The following is a 14,669-nucleotide window of genomic DNA, read 5'->3' on the forward strand; positions in this document are numbered from 1 at the left end:
CACAGAAAACCCAAGAAGTTTCCATTTTATTACAAATTTTAAATCCTGGGAATAGTTTAAAAGAAAAAACTTATATACTAATTTCAGCCCAGGGATAATTTTTTACAATCAAACTAAGGTTTCTATAATGGAACATCAATGCAACAAACAAGTACAATTTGCAAACCCAAGTCACAACCTTGCTAACAAAGTTAATAATCATAGTAAGGGACAGTACCAAAGAGCTTCAGTTAAATTTGAAAGAAACCCTGCCTTCTCTAGAACAGAATCATGCAAATAATTCTGCTCCAAGAAATTTGCATAGAAAGAAAATGGTACTTTACCACAAATGAAATCACAAACCCTCAATGTTAAAGTCAACTCAAAAAGCACCAAATGTTAACATTTCTAGCTATGCAACTAGCAAGAACGTTAAGAATTGCAGGTGTGGAAATGAACCATAGGCAAGCTCTGGAAAACCATGAATTTGTTATGTCACCTTAAGACAATGCACTTTTCCTGCAGAATGGTTTAGACTTAAGGAGGGCACTTTAAGGTATCAGGTCCTCTTCTCCCTCTTGATCCTATCAGCAAGTCACATCTTTACAATCTTGTTAATGACCTTGGATCTCTAGCCTCTACACACAGGGCAACAGAACCCATTGTGGGAATGGTATGGTGGGAACACTGCCTTCAATTTAGTCTGTAGAATGACTTTAAGTCCAGCTGTGGCCTAAACGGCATGAAGTGACTTTCCCTGGGCATCTGGACACTTCTCTTCAGCCTGAGTAGTCTCCCAGGCCCTCCCCTTCACACCCAAACCCAAGACTCCAGAGCTCTGGGCATCGAAGAATTCCAATCCCAACCCATGTATCTATCCCACAGATCCTCACCCACTTCTGGAATCTCCACTACACCTCATCTCCAGCTCCCCCTGCTGGGGTCAGAATGACAGTTCGCTGCAAAGACTTGCAGAAACAATTATTTTACAAATTCCTATAGTGTAGACCTTTCCTTAATCCAACACCTGGGACTTTTAAAAGAGCCACTCCTCAGACCCTTTCCTGAGGGGGACAGAATACAAGACAACACTGAAGGACCACATTTTATTTCCATGGGAAGAAAAAGGGTTAGCATACATAGTAACCATGTGTATCAAGAGTAATTTATGATCACAAAATGAAGACAGAATCACAAAACTGCCCCAGAATCCTGCATTTCTTCGACACTGCCACTTTTCCAAAACAAGAGAACCTCAAAATCAAGTCCCTGGTTCTGCCTGCAGTGAATTGGGTGTTGCCACGTTTGTATTCCTCAGTCTTTGAGAGGTACCAAATGGAACTGACTCACCCTTTTTCTGTAAAATAGTAACTGACTCACCCCCAATCCCCATGCCCTCCTCCATCTGCTCAGTGTCACACAAGAGTCAGTTCCCTCGAAGGAGCCTTAGCTCTGTTTTGCTATTTCTACCACAAGAATTGAAATCTTTAAGCAGAAAAAAAGTTTAAAAACAAGTGAGAGGCAGCCCAGGTGAAGCCTTTTTACTAAGATTTCCAATTTTGTTCAGTCCACACTGCAGAGATACAAGGAAAACCACCATTTCAGTTGATAAATTTTATTTAAGAACTTATACAAATATTCCAGATTGAGTTTTAATCCTCATCTTCCTCCTCTTCTTCATCTTGATTAATCTGGAAGTAACGCAATTCGTAACTTTCTTTGCTGTTAGCGACTACGCGTAACCAATCTCGTAGATTATTCTTCTTCAAATATTTTTTGGTAAGATATTTCAAATACCTGCAGAGAAAAAACACTTGAGAACTCCACTAGACACAAGACTTTCTGATATTCTGAAATACTCTAACTTTTATGAAACTTGTGCATTCAAAGTCACTACAATTCAAGGTATTTTCCCATGGTTCAAAAAATGGCAGTTGGGAAATATACCCAGTCACTGTTCTAATGAGAATAAACATCATCCACATTTCTTCTAACTAACCTGGCCATAAAAATGAGAACAGATTAAGATGTGACCACTGTCCATGAAACAAGAGCCATCACCTATAAAATGGTTTGTAGTGACCACTGGGGAAAGAGATCAAGGTGATCACTTGGAAGCTAAGCACACAATCTTAATATCTTTTATTGAGAGACTGCTGGGTTCCTAACAAGCTCCAAGTACTTCACCTCATTGACTAAAACCTCCTTTTGAGGTTGCTGCTTCCTGGGACCGCAGCTCAGGGCCTTGTCACATTCTCACTCCCATTTTGAGATGCCCATCTCCCAACCCCCCTCCCCATCCACCCACTGCTTAACTGCCCTGACTCGAGCTGTCCACTTAAGCACCTGGCCTTAGTCCACTTGCCCAGTGGCCACCTGAGCCTGCGTGAGCTAAGCCTCAACCCCAAACACCATTGTCAGGAAACCGTTCAACCTAAAGGCAACAATGGCTCTTATGCTCAACACAAAGCCCACAATCCTGCTCTCTCATCCATCTGCTTATGAGGCCCTGGGGTTTATCTATTCTGGCATCTTCCCAGAACCGTAAAGAGGGAATAGAAGGTTCAGCAAACCCATCACTGGGCAAGTTAGTCTTTCTAGACCTCAGTGTCACCCTCTATAAAACAGGTCTCAAGATACTCACCATCTCTTCAGACTGGTACAAGGGCTAAATGAGATGCACTGGCAAACTCTGGCATTTTAGATGGGACCAAGTGTTAACAAACCGAGAAACCCGACCCCTCCCGGAAACAAACACTGTTCCACTGTGTTACTCACGTCAACCAAGCAATCTTCACAAAGATGTGAAGATCTCAGTTCAATTCTACCCACTTTTCCCTACATAAAAATAAAACAATTTGGTCGTTTCACCTACAAAGTATTCTCTTTTATTTCCATTTACTATTTCTACTATATTATATCCAGGTAAAGTGGGTTAATTCAAAAGTTTAGGTGGCTTAGTGTTTTCATAATAGAGTATGGGGGGAAGCTAGGTTAAAACACACAAGTTCAGAGATAAGCAAGGAATGTTCCACTGGTCCCTGGTGGTCCAGTGGTTAAGACTCCAAGCTTCCACTGCAGGGGGCACGCATTTGATCCCTGGTCAAGAACTAGATCCTGGGTCAAGAACTGGATCCCACTTGGTGTGTCCAAAAGAACGTTCTAGATTAGGAGCTCCTTGACTGTTTCAAGAAAACATAGTTCTAACAGATCAGGTTCTTTTCCTTCCCTACTTGGCAAACAAGAGAAAGTCTGTGAAAACTGAAGTGACATGTGTTAGGAGACATTCTCACACTAGGTCAGGAGATTTGGAAACAGACCACAGGCTCTTCCCTGCGAGCTCAGCAGAGGCTGGTGGGGGAGGTGTTAAGTACACCTTGGAGGCCCTTCGGTTATCCCGTCTCTCACGCCATCTAACTGCCTTCTGCACACGTGAAATAACTCAGCCAGGCAGAAGGGGAGTAATTCAGGGACTTCTCTGGCAGGCCAGTGGTCAGAACTCCATGCTTCCACTGCTGGGGGCCTCGGTTCAATTCCTGATCAGGGGACTAAGATTCCACAAGTCACACAGCCAGAAAAAAAAGGAGTAATTCACTTAGCTTTAAAGTCATCTCTCTTTTTTTAATTTAAATTTTTTTTTAACACCAAAAACATTTTGTATCAGGATAGTCAAGTAACAATGTTGTGATAGTTTCAGATGAATAGTGAAGGGACCCAGCCATTTACTGACTAATTTAGTTAAAAACATAAGCAAAGGGGAATTCCCTGGTGGTTCACTGGTTAGAACACAGCACTCTCACTGCCAAGGGTAAGGGTTCAACCCCTGGTCTGGGAACTAAGATCCTGCCAACCACGTGGTATGGACCAAAAAAATAAATAAATGGGCCTACAGGAATTAAATGAGGTGGCTTCAGTCTAAACTGAGACTTCTGATCCCTCATCTAATTCTGGTAGCATTTACAGGAAAAAAAAGCCTAGTGTTGCTGCAGTCCACAGGGTCGAAAAGAGTGGGATACGACTTAGCAACTAAACAAAAGGGAAAAAAAAAAAAAAACAGAATAAAAATGAAAGCTCTTCAAAGTGATCTAGAGGCAAAGGCAGGCTCACTTTTAAGAATACAATCTAAGCAAGTCTGAGCATCTTTACTGCTAGAAATCCTTTAGCCCAAAGGTCCCCAAACCCCAGGCCGTGAGACTTGTCTGGTCCAAAGCCTGATAGGAAATGGGCCACAGAGCAGGATGTGAGCAGCGGGCCAGACAGCGAAGTTCCCCATGGCTTGTATTACTGCCAGAACCATTCCCCCAGCCATGGAAAAACTGTCTTCCAGAAAACTGGTCCCTGGTGCCAAAAAGGCTGGGGACCACTGCTTTAGGCTGTGGAAAACAAAACTGCAGAAAGCTACCAAGAGCTGAATACTTTTAACTACCATAGTAACATTCGTTCATTCACCGCCCCTCACGCTGGACACTGCTCCAGAAGTTAACAGAGGCAACCACAAAGCAAATGACTTTGCAGGGAGCAACCTTCCTGGCCAGGGTGGGTGGGAACCTTAGCTGAGGACACGGACAAGTAATGCCTCCCCTTCCCATACCTTTTGGAAAAGGGCACCTCGGAAGTTACAGTAATCTTGCTCTTGCTTCTTTCAATTGTTACAACACCGCCACCCAGGTTGCCAGCTTTTCCATTCACCTTGATCCTCTCCTGAAGAAACTGCTCCTGTAGAAATCATCAAATGGACCAGATAGTGAGGAGACTAGTTCACCCACATCACCAGCAAAACACTTTTAAATTTTATTTGTCTTCTTCTGATAAAGAATCCACCTGCAATGTGGGAGACCTGGGTTCAATTCTGGGGTTGGGAAGATCCTCTGGAGAAGGGAAAGGCTACCCACTCCAGTATTCTGGCCTAGAGAACTCCATGGACTGTATATTTATGGGGTCGCAAAAAGTTGGACATGACTGAACCACTTTCACACACCACTTATTTTTAATTTTTTGGCCACGCCACATGGCATGTGGGATCTTAGTTCTCTGACCAGGGATTGAACCCACAACCCCTGCATTGGAAGCATAGAGCCCTAACCACTGGACCATCCCAAAAGTCCCAAAATATTTTTTATACTCCTATCTCTAAGCATATAGCTGGTTATATGTCCAGTCTCTGACTCTTGGGTCAAGGGTAAAGAGTAGACAGGAAACCTAGGCCCAAACTTACAACTGTAGATATAGGCAACCAAAATGGCAAGCAGCCTCTGAACCTAAGACATGTAAAGCAGTGTCCTCAGTGTGATCGGAGAAAATAAATCTTCAACCAAGCAGAACAAAAACATACAGCAACCAGAGCAATTACACATCTATCTGCTGAGGGGCCACGTGCACCAGCACTGAACAGCAGGAGGGACACTGGCCCAGAAGCTCAGAGATGGGACTCTGGGAAAATCCCAGAGGAAGCTGGGCTGGTCATTCACCTCTTGGACCAAAAAGGAAGACTTTTATGGTTTTCTTGATATTGCAATGACAGGAAGGCCCTTCAGCTCCCATCCCTACAGTCCTCTATTTAAAAACTCCAATCTGGGGACTTTCCTGCTGGTACTAGGACTCTGAGCTTCCACTGTAGGGAACATGGATTCAATCCCTGGTCAGGGAACTAAGATCCCAAATACTGCACAACACAGCCAAAAAAAAAAACCCACCAATATACAACATGTTAACTGTCAACAGGAGGTGTGATGAGGTCAGAAATCTTGACTTTCGTGTCTTAGACTAATAAACAACTCCTGTTTTCTATCCAAAGGAGGAACCTAAAAGGAAGACAGTCATATACACATATTGAGAGACAGTGGAGGGAATAATGGCAGAACAGGGCCATCAGACACAATGTGGAAGAAGCTACAAGTTAGGAGGGACAAGAGGCCCCAGAGAAAAGCAAGAAGACAGAAGGAACACGGAGCCACGGAGGGACCTCCTGCAGGCCAGGCCAGGGCCACGGCAGGCATCTACAAGAGGGCAGTCAACTACAGGCTACCCAGACACCATACTTTGTAAGTCGTGGCCACAGGCCAAGCTGCTAATTTTTTAATTTGAAAATTATTCTTGTTGTAATGATATTAATCTTGGCAATAGTTGACTCTGGAGACTTTAGAGAAAATGTCAACTTAGGGCTCTGCACAACAGTATGTCTGAACTCCCCCAAGCTCTGCTTGGCTATGGAGAGGAAAAGTGTAAAATGCCAAAACCAAGTTGCAGATTCCAAAATGTGGCAGCTGGGTTCATTTTTCTAGATTTAGGTGAAATAGAGGAGTATTGGGGGATGGGGCCAACATGAGGGCAAAAAAATCAGTACAGAGCAAGGTCTGAAAAAATCCAAGCTACAATTACAAATCAGCAAGCAGGATATTTTCACATGAACACTGAAGCTCTGATGCTTAATACAACAGAAAGCTCAAGGAGATGCTGTCCTCTGTCCAAGGCCCCCGAACCAAGCATCAGGCCCAGGGCACAGGAAGCCCCTGGGCCCAAAACGTCAGTGTCAGGGCCAAGCTTACACCTAAACACACCTAAGTGCAGAGGAGATGCTGGATCCAAGGAAGTTCACCTGATAAATTTTAAGTAAAATCTTTTTGGAAACCGAAGAAGAAAATGTGGCCCTCTGGCAGTGACTTGCTCCACTGCATCTCCTTTACTCTTCACCACTGTCACACCCCTGAGAAAGCAAGGCTTAGAACCAGAACCAGACAGAGATCCAGAGTCGAACCCAACAGCAAGAACTGCAGAGCAGCCTGAGCCTACAAACAAACAGGCTCCAGTATGTCTTCTCAGCAATATCCGAAAGGGTTCGCTACTGTCCAGGGTGGCATCAGCGGGGTAACTTACAAAATTGGCAGCATCCATGATTCCATCTTCTACAGGGTGGGTACAGTCCAGAGTGAATTTTAGGACTTGCTTCTTTTTTTTGCCCCCCTTCGCCACAAGCTTTTTCTAAGAAAAGGATACAAATGATAAGAGAGATAAAGCCATAACCAGTCAAAAACAAAAAAAAAATTAACAAAGTGGAAAGACCAGAACTGTAAAAGTACACACAAATGCAAAAACCATGGGATTCTGTTCCCCTGCTAGGTGCCAAGGATGGAGGATAGATAACACTCAAGATGCTGCTCTGGGGTCATGCCCTCTAGAAGAGGAAACTCATTACAGCACTCTTTTCCCATTTACATTTTCCAGCATCCCTGGTTTCTAGGGGAATAATGGAAGGTCTGTTAGCTTAAGAACTACAATAAAAGAAACGTTTCCTTTTATTCATTCTAAAATTTCCAAAATAAAGAAACACTCACTTGTCTTCTTCCAGGATTAAGGCACAGGCATGAAAATGCCTTGCATACCTAAAACAGTTTTAATCTGAATTGACTACATATCCTAACTTTTCCGACTCAGGGGCAATCCAGTTGATCTGTTTTTTCCCTTCGTCCTGTCTCATCTACTTTCTCAGGACAGTGACCAGAACCACACATCCTAGCAGCCCATCCAACCCCAAATGCCTTGAACAAGGGTCTAGCTAATTACAACAAGACTGTTGAGAATTTCTGGTCTTTTGACTGATTTAATCTCTGAATGAGCACTTTCAAACCACCAGTTTAGCTACAAGGTTCCAGCTCCTTCATTCTCACAAAGATCCTTGTATAAATATTCTCCCTCTACAAATTCCAACTCCAATTAAAAAAAAAAAAAAGCACTTGGACAACATACTTACCTGTAGTTGCAAGAACACATTTCACATCCTTTCCTGTCTCAAAGAACTTCACCTAAAACTTGTATTAACTGGATGAATTTTTCAAACACTTAGGCTTCGACAAAAGTCACTCATTCTTTTCCTTCCTAACATGTCTTCCTAGTAACAATCAAAGGGGCTGCTTTAAGCCCCGGAAACACACAATCAGCAAGAAGACCTGCCGGCAGGATATGGGCTCCATACCCCCCACACCATGGTTTTAAATCAAAAACATACAAACGCCTAAAAGCATTAAAGGCCCACCCAGGCAGAAAGCTGGAGATGAGCCCAAACTGTTAATAAAGGTGTCCCAACAAAGAAGGGTAGGGAAACTTTCTCCAAGTAACCTGGGAGGAGACCATCTGCAGCCAGTGACATGAGGGCGCCACACGGCCCAGGCTCAGCCTGGCCGATACAGAATCCAAATGGCCCCCCGCCGGACACCAGAAAGGGTCTGCAGAGCTGCGCCCTGAAGATCTAACTTTCTCCGGAGACGCGAAAGGGTCCTCTAGCCCAGGCCTCCTTGTGAGAACTGGCCAGCGAGCCCTCCGTTCGTGGACCCTGACACTGATCCCGAGTCCCGGAATAGGCTTTCCGGTTGCGCACGGTCCCCGAGAGTGGCAGGTCCCCTCCTTCCCCTCCCTCCGCCCAGGTAACCGGGCCCAGGCCTCGACTGCCTTACGCCGGCTCCAAGGTTCGCTGACCAGCCCAGGCTGCAATCTCAGTCCCCCAGCTCCCTGCTGACCACAGGCAAGAGCCCAAGCCCGAGCGGCAGCTTCCGAAAGCCCCAGATCTCCCCCTCGAGCCTCGGGCCGCGGCCTCCTCCGCCCACAACGTGCGGGGATCGGCGGCCACACTGGCTCACTCCTGCAGGCCTGCTAGCCAGGCCCGGGTAGGACGATGCTGAGCGCCGTCCGCCAAGAGCCAGGTAGGGGCCGGGCCGGTGAGGCCCACGTGCCTCCCCCAGAGCCGAGGCCTCACGCGGAGCCATACTAACCACAGGCGCCATGGCGGTAGCGGAGGCAGAAAGGGAGGTGAGCGAACTACGCAGACGCAAAGAGGCCGCAGCGCGCAGAGCACGCAGGGCTCAGGCCGTACTAATCTCTCTGCCACGCTCCTCGGTCGCCACTGTCTTGCCCCGTTCTGTACTCTCGGGGAGCGATTGTTTTTACCTGAATGCAAAAACCCATCGTCTCACGCCCCTCCCACCCAGGATTGTAGTGGGAGGGAGGAAGCCGAGTAGCCTGTCCTACTGCGAAGGATCGGAGGGGGAGCCTGACTAGACGAGCCCGAAGAGAAATAAAGGGGTTCGCTCTACTTTTGACAGTCTTTAAAAAAATAAATAAGGAGATTCAATAAACCGTCAATAACCAGGTAGTGGGATGGGAATCGAACCCACTAACTTGGGGAGGTGAGGCCTAATTTGGGGTCCTAATGTCCGAGAGCACTTGGCTTCTTCCTACCCAAAGTCCCAATCAGGAAGCGGGTGCGCAAGGGGCTGCTTCCTGGTGTTAGCCCTTTTGGCTGCAGTCAGGTACGCTCTCCACCACCTCAGACTCAATCTGCCCATCCTCGGATCATCCTAGCTTTCCAGCTCATCTCTTCTGGTGCGTACTAAGCCGCTTCAGTCGTGTCCGACTCTTTGAGACCCTATGGACTGTAGCCCGACAGGCTCCTCTGTCCGTGGGATTCTCCAGGCAAGAATATTGGAGTGGGCCGACCCAGGGATTGAACCTGAGTCTCTTAGGTCTCTTGCATTGGCAGGCAGGTTCTTTATCACTAGCGCCATCTGGGAAGTCCCTCATCCCTTCTAGTTTCCCAGCTTCAAAAATTCGTCTGCCAGCGCTCCTCACGGAGAAGGCAATGGCACCCCACTCCAGTACTCTTGCCTGGAAAATCCCATGGATGGAGGAGCCTGGTAGGCTGCAGTCCATGGGGTCGCTCAGAGTCGGACACGATTGAGCGACTTCACTTTCACTTTTCACTTTCATGCATTGGAGAAGGAAGTGGCAACCCATTCCAGTGTTCTTGCCTGGAGAATCCCAGGGACGGGGGAGCCTGGTGGGCTGCCGTCTATGGGGTCACACAGAGTCGGACACGACTGAAGCGACTTAGCAGCAGCAGCAGCAGCAGCAGCGCTCCCCATACTGGCATTACAGACAGGAATCACCTGGGAATCTCATTCCAGATTCCAATGCAGTGGGTCTCATTGGCCTGAGATCCTGCGTTTCATGAGAGCTCCCAGGAGATACTGCTGTTGCTGCTGCTAGTCCACGGACCAAAGTTGAGTGGCAAGGGGTCTTCATCCCCAGACCTACCGTTCCACGTGAGGGACTACTTTCAGTCCTTCATGTCCTTGCTGTTAGGGGAAACACTGACTGGAACCGCCCACTTTAGCCAGGCACCAAAGTAATTATTTGCATGATTTATTTTATGAGAGGACGTCCTGGTAAAAACAAAACTAACAAGCCACCACCAACCAGAAGAATTTCGGGTAAGTCAAAAAGAGACACCACGTGTCCTACCAACCTCCCAGAATCCTCCTTGCTGGAATCCATCTTGGCTGAGTGATGCATGTGCCACCAGGAAGGACCCTCAATCAGAGTGATTGAGATCTGAGTGTTTCAATCAGTAACAACCCAGAAACTAGTCCCATCACCATAAAACCCAAAACTGCAAGCCATGTGGTGGAGCAGTCCTCCTGGGTTCCCTTACTCTGCTGCTCTCTGCCCAGGCACCCCTTCCCAATAAAGTCTCTTGCATTGTCAGCACATGTGTCTCCTCAGACAATTCATTTCTCAGTGATAGACAAGCCCACTCTCTGGCCCTGGAAGGAGTCCCCCTTCCTGCAACATTACAAGTTCCAGTCCAGGGTCCTGCATTATAATCACTCACTTGCACACACCCTCCTGTCCCTGTATCCACCTGCCATGTAGTCACCTATCTAAAGCCCAAGCCTAGCTTACAGTGGTGTTAGGATACTGTCCATGCTGATTAGGTGTACCTTCAGGCCCACTCTGCCAGTTGACCAAGCTCCAAACCCACCTTGCTATTCTTTTTTTTAATAATATGTATTTATTCGTATTTGGCTGTGCTGGGTCTTCCTTGCTTTGCAGGCTTTTTTCTCTAGTTTCGGGGAGTGGGAGCTACTCTTTAATTGGGGTGTGCAGGCTTCTCATTGTGGTGGCTTCTCTTGCAGTGGAGCAGAGGCTCTAGGGCACACGGGCTTCAGTAGTTGCAACACATGGACTCAGTAGTTTTGGCTCTTGGATTCTAGAGCACAAGCTCAGGAGTCGTGGCACACAGGCTTAGTTACTCCTCAACATATGGAATCTTTCCTGATTAGGGATCAAACCCTGCATTGGCAGGTGGTTTCTTTACCACTGAGACACCAAGAAAGCCCCCACGCTGCTATTGCTGACTGCAAACCACATTTCTGCTTTGCCAGCTGGCTCTGGTCAGGTTCTTTCAATGGAGGCCTAGGAGGGAAACTGCAGGCTGGAGGAAAAAGAAGAGACTTGTCTTGGTTGACTTCCTGCTTGTTCCTGTGCTGTTGGTGTCACCTCCTCCTGCTTCTTCATCCGGGTAGCAGCAGTTGGAACATTCCAGAAACCTCAGTTGAATCCAGTTGCAGTTATTCCAACATTTGTAGAACCAGCCTCATTATCTTCTCCCCAACACCAGCTGAGCAGTGCCCCCTTCTCAGATATCAGCTTCCTGAGCCCCCTCCTTCAAGTGTCTACCTTCTAATAGGATCATCCTAGGAGTGGCAGCTACTTCCTGCAGTTGCTAGAGTTCTTATTTCATCCCTCAAGTTACCTAGTTTACAAACCTTTGTACCTGATTAACAATCCTTAGCGTGCTTTTTCCTGAGTGACCTGACCCCTCTCTTAGCAAGCCTTAGGGCTGCCTGCCAGTCCTCTAAGTAATTTTTTTTCACACCTCTGGCCAGAATGCCAGCTCCTCATCCCAAAACATCCTTCTCAACTGATGACCTCCGTTGCTCTCCTTTTGAAAACACAGAAGCAATCCAAAAACAATTTTCAGATACACCCACCTACACACCTACCCATCCAGCAACATCTTTACCCTACTCTGCCTTCCCTCCTGTTACTATGGAAGAAGGGTCATAAGACCCCCATCTGAGATCAACCCCGGCACTAGGGCAATCACATGGCATACTTCCATCTACTTGAGGACACCACTCCAATAGCCCTTACCCTCACCCCATGAAATCATCAATGTATACTTTCTTTGGATTTTTTCCCATCAGCACTTAACCATTCTTTAAAATCTCCCATCTTAGGACTTCCCTGGTGGTCCAGTGGTAAAGAATCCACCTTCCAATGCAGGGGGGCGCAGGTTTGATCCCTGGTTGGGAAGCCAAGAGCTCACAAAGCCACGTGCTGCAACCACTGCATCTGTGTACCACAACCCAAGAGAAGCTGGCGCTTCTCTCAGTTGAAGGAACAAAAGTTCCTCCTGCTGCCAGTAAGACCCCAAGAGCTGTATCCAACTCTTTGCAACCCCATGGACTATACAGTCCATGGAATTCTCCAGGCCACAATACTGGAGAGGGTAGCCTTTCCCTTCTCCAGGGGATCTTCCCAACCCAGGGATCGAACCCAGGTCTCCCGCATTGCAGGAGGATTCTTTACCAACTGAGCTATCAGGGAAGCCCAAGACCCAACGCAGCCAAAAATAAATATTTTTTAAAAGTTGACTGCTAATCTTATAAAAATATAATAATAAAAAAAACAAAACCTCCCATCTCAAAACAGAAAAAGCACTCTTTCAACCCGCAACATTTCCTGTCACATACCACCCCTTTCGGCTCCTGTCTGCTATGTACTGAATGTTTGTGTCCTTCCACATTCATAAGTGAGACCCTAGTCCCCAAAGCGATGGTATTTGGAGGCAAGTCCTCTGGGAAGTAATTAGATTTATAAGCGATCACGAGGGTGGGGCTTCATGATGGGACTGGCAAAGAAGACACCTGAGATCTGTCTTGCCCTGCGAGCCACAGGGAGAAGAGAGCCGACAACAAGCAGGAAGAGTGGCTGCACCAGGAGCCCCATCTGTCTACACCTGCTCTCAGGCTTCCGGCCTCACAACTGTGAGAAATTTCTGATAGCCCAAAAATTTTGATATTTTTGTTACAGCCAATTTCCTTGGAAGTTTCCTCTGTGCGCTGTCAATTTCTCTCCTCCCATTTCCTTTTGAACCCACTCGGGGCGGGGGAGGGTGGCCTTTTCAGACACACACACACCCCCACCAGCCACCAGGACAGCTCTCATCAAGGTCACTGGTGATGTCCTCCTGTTAAGAACTGGGGTTAGATCCTGGTCTTCCTGCTTCTATTAGCATCTGATACCAAAGGTCACTCGTCCTTGGTGACCCTTCTTCCCTGGTCCCCAGGACCTCAGTCTCTCCTGGTTCTCCTTCCACCTCTGGCCACTCCTCCGGCTCCTTGCTTCTCCCTCTCCTCCTCCCTGGACTTGACAGTCTACCAGAAACAAAGCCCCTCTCGTCTATCTACACTTGACCTTTGCCACGCTCCAAACACATACCTTTTTTTTTTTTTTTTTTTTGGCCTTGCCACAGGGCATGCAGGATCTTAGTTCCCTGACCAGGTATCAAACCTGCACCCCCTGCAGTGGAAGTGCCCAGTCTTAATCACTGTTCCACCAGGGAAGTCCAGACACATAACCTTAAATATGACTCCCCAAGTCTGTATGTACAGCATCCAGTGTGGACTCCTCTCTAGTCTAGAAGGTCAAGATGACCACCTTCACCCCAAAGATGCAACCCTCAACTCTCCATGCCCTTGCCCCCACTCTCCATCCTCAGCCTCACCCCAATCCTGCATCCCTTCCTCTCCACCCACATTGGTCTTCCATTCCTTCCTTCACATTTATTCCAACTTCTGGGACCTTGTACTTGCTGTTGGCTCAGCTTTGAACTCTTCCTGGCTTTTCTTGTGTCTCATTTCTTCTCATCCTCTAGGAGCTCTGCCCATCCATGTTTATCTAGTGTGTCTTCAGCTCCACCTCCTCCCAGCTGCCCTCCATCACATCATCCCGATTCTTCCTTCAGAGTATTTAACATAGTCTGTCATTGTATTTGTTGATTTGTGTACTTGGTGAACCTGGTTTGTCCATTTCTATGTATAGGGCCCATGGTGGATGCTCAGTAAATATTGATACTACTCAAATAGTAAGGCTGTAAGGTGGTCAGGATTGGTGACTCAGATGGTAAAGAATCTGCCTGCAATGCAGGAGACCCAGGTTCAATCCCTGGGTCAAGAATCCCCTGGAGAAGGGAATGGCTACCCACTCCAGTATTCTTTCCTGGAGAATTCCATGGACAGAGAGGAGTCTGACTGGCTATAGCCATGGGGTTGCAGAGTCAGGACACAACTAAGCGACTGACACTTTCACTTTTTTGAAAGATGGTCAGGATTAGTTGAGATAATACAAGTAAAAGAGCTTTGAATAGTACCTTGACCTGTAAACACTGGCCACGGTTACTAGGACTTGGAGCTCAAGGGCTGGAGAGGACTGTTCTAGCGTTACTTAGGCAGGTTGATAGGGAGTCCAAGGCTCCTTTAAGGAGGAGGTGAACATTCATGTTCCAGTTCTTTTGCCTTAGTCACATACGCTGTACAAGCAACAATGTGTCTTGCTCATGCTTTCCTTAAGCCTTGTGTAACAATGTATCTTGCCTGAGAGCTGGCTTTTCTTTAGATCTGGAGCTAATCATTACAGAGCAGTAATACATCTTACTCATGGTGTGCTTTACTTAGGCTCTATGTTAATGATTATAATTGTAACAAATCTTGCCAAGGAACCTATTTTCTCAGCAACACTGTATCTCTCCCAGAGGCATGTTGCCAGGAACCCATTCTCCCTGGCTAATCTTGTGT

At 46.8% G+C, this 14,669-nt stretch overlaps 1 protein-coding gene and 1 long non-coding RNA gene across 2 annotated transcripts; both read right to left on the bottom strand.

Moving 5' to 3' along the window:
* Positions 1 to 1,578: 1,578 nt before the first annotated feature.
* RPL22 (ribosomal protein L22) lies at positions 1,579 to 8,792 on the bottom strand. The gene is made up of 4 exons (XM_005892665.3): positions 8,742 to 8,792; positions 6,853 to 6,957; positions 4,571 to 4,695; positions 1,579 to 1,776 (listed from the first exon to the last, which is right to left on the bottom strand). The coding sequence occupies exons 1-4, from the start codon at positions 8,751 to 8,753 to the stop codon at positions 1,632 to 1,634; spliced, it is 387 nt and encodes a 128-aa protein (XP_005892727.1). The 5' UTR covers positions 8,754 to 8,792; the 3' UTR covers positions 1,579 to 1,631.
* On the bottom strand, positions 7,060 to 8,735 carry LOC138991262 (uncharacterized). Its single transcript, XR_011467259.1, has 2 exons — positions 7,727 to 8,735; positions 7,060 to 7,212 (listed from the first exon to the last, which is right to left on the bottom strand). It is a non-coding gene; the product is annotated as an uncharacterized lncRNA (long non-coding RNA).
* Positions 8,793 to 14,669: the final 5,877 nt, after the last annotated feature.

Source organism: Bos mutus, chromosome 16, assembly GCF_027580195.1.
Source record: "Bos mutus isolate GX-2022 chromosome 16, NWIPB_WYAK_1.1, whole genome shotgun sequence".
Lineage (NCBI taxonomy): Eukaryota > Metazoa > Chordata > Mammalia > Artiodactyla > Bovidae > Bos > Bos mutus.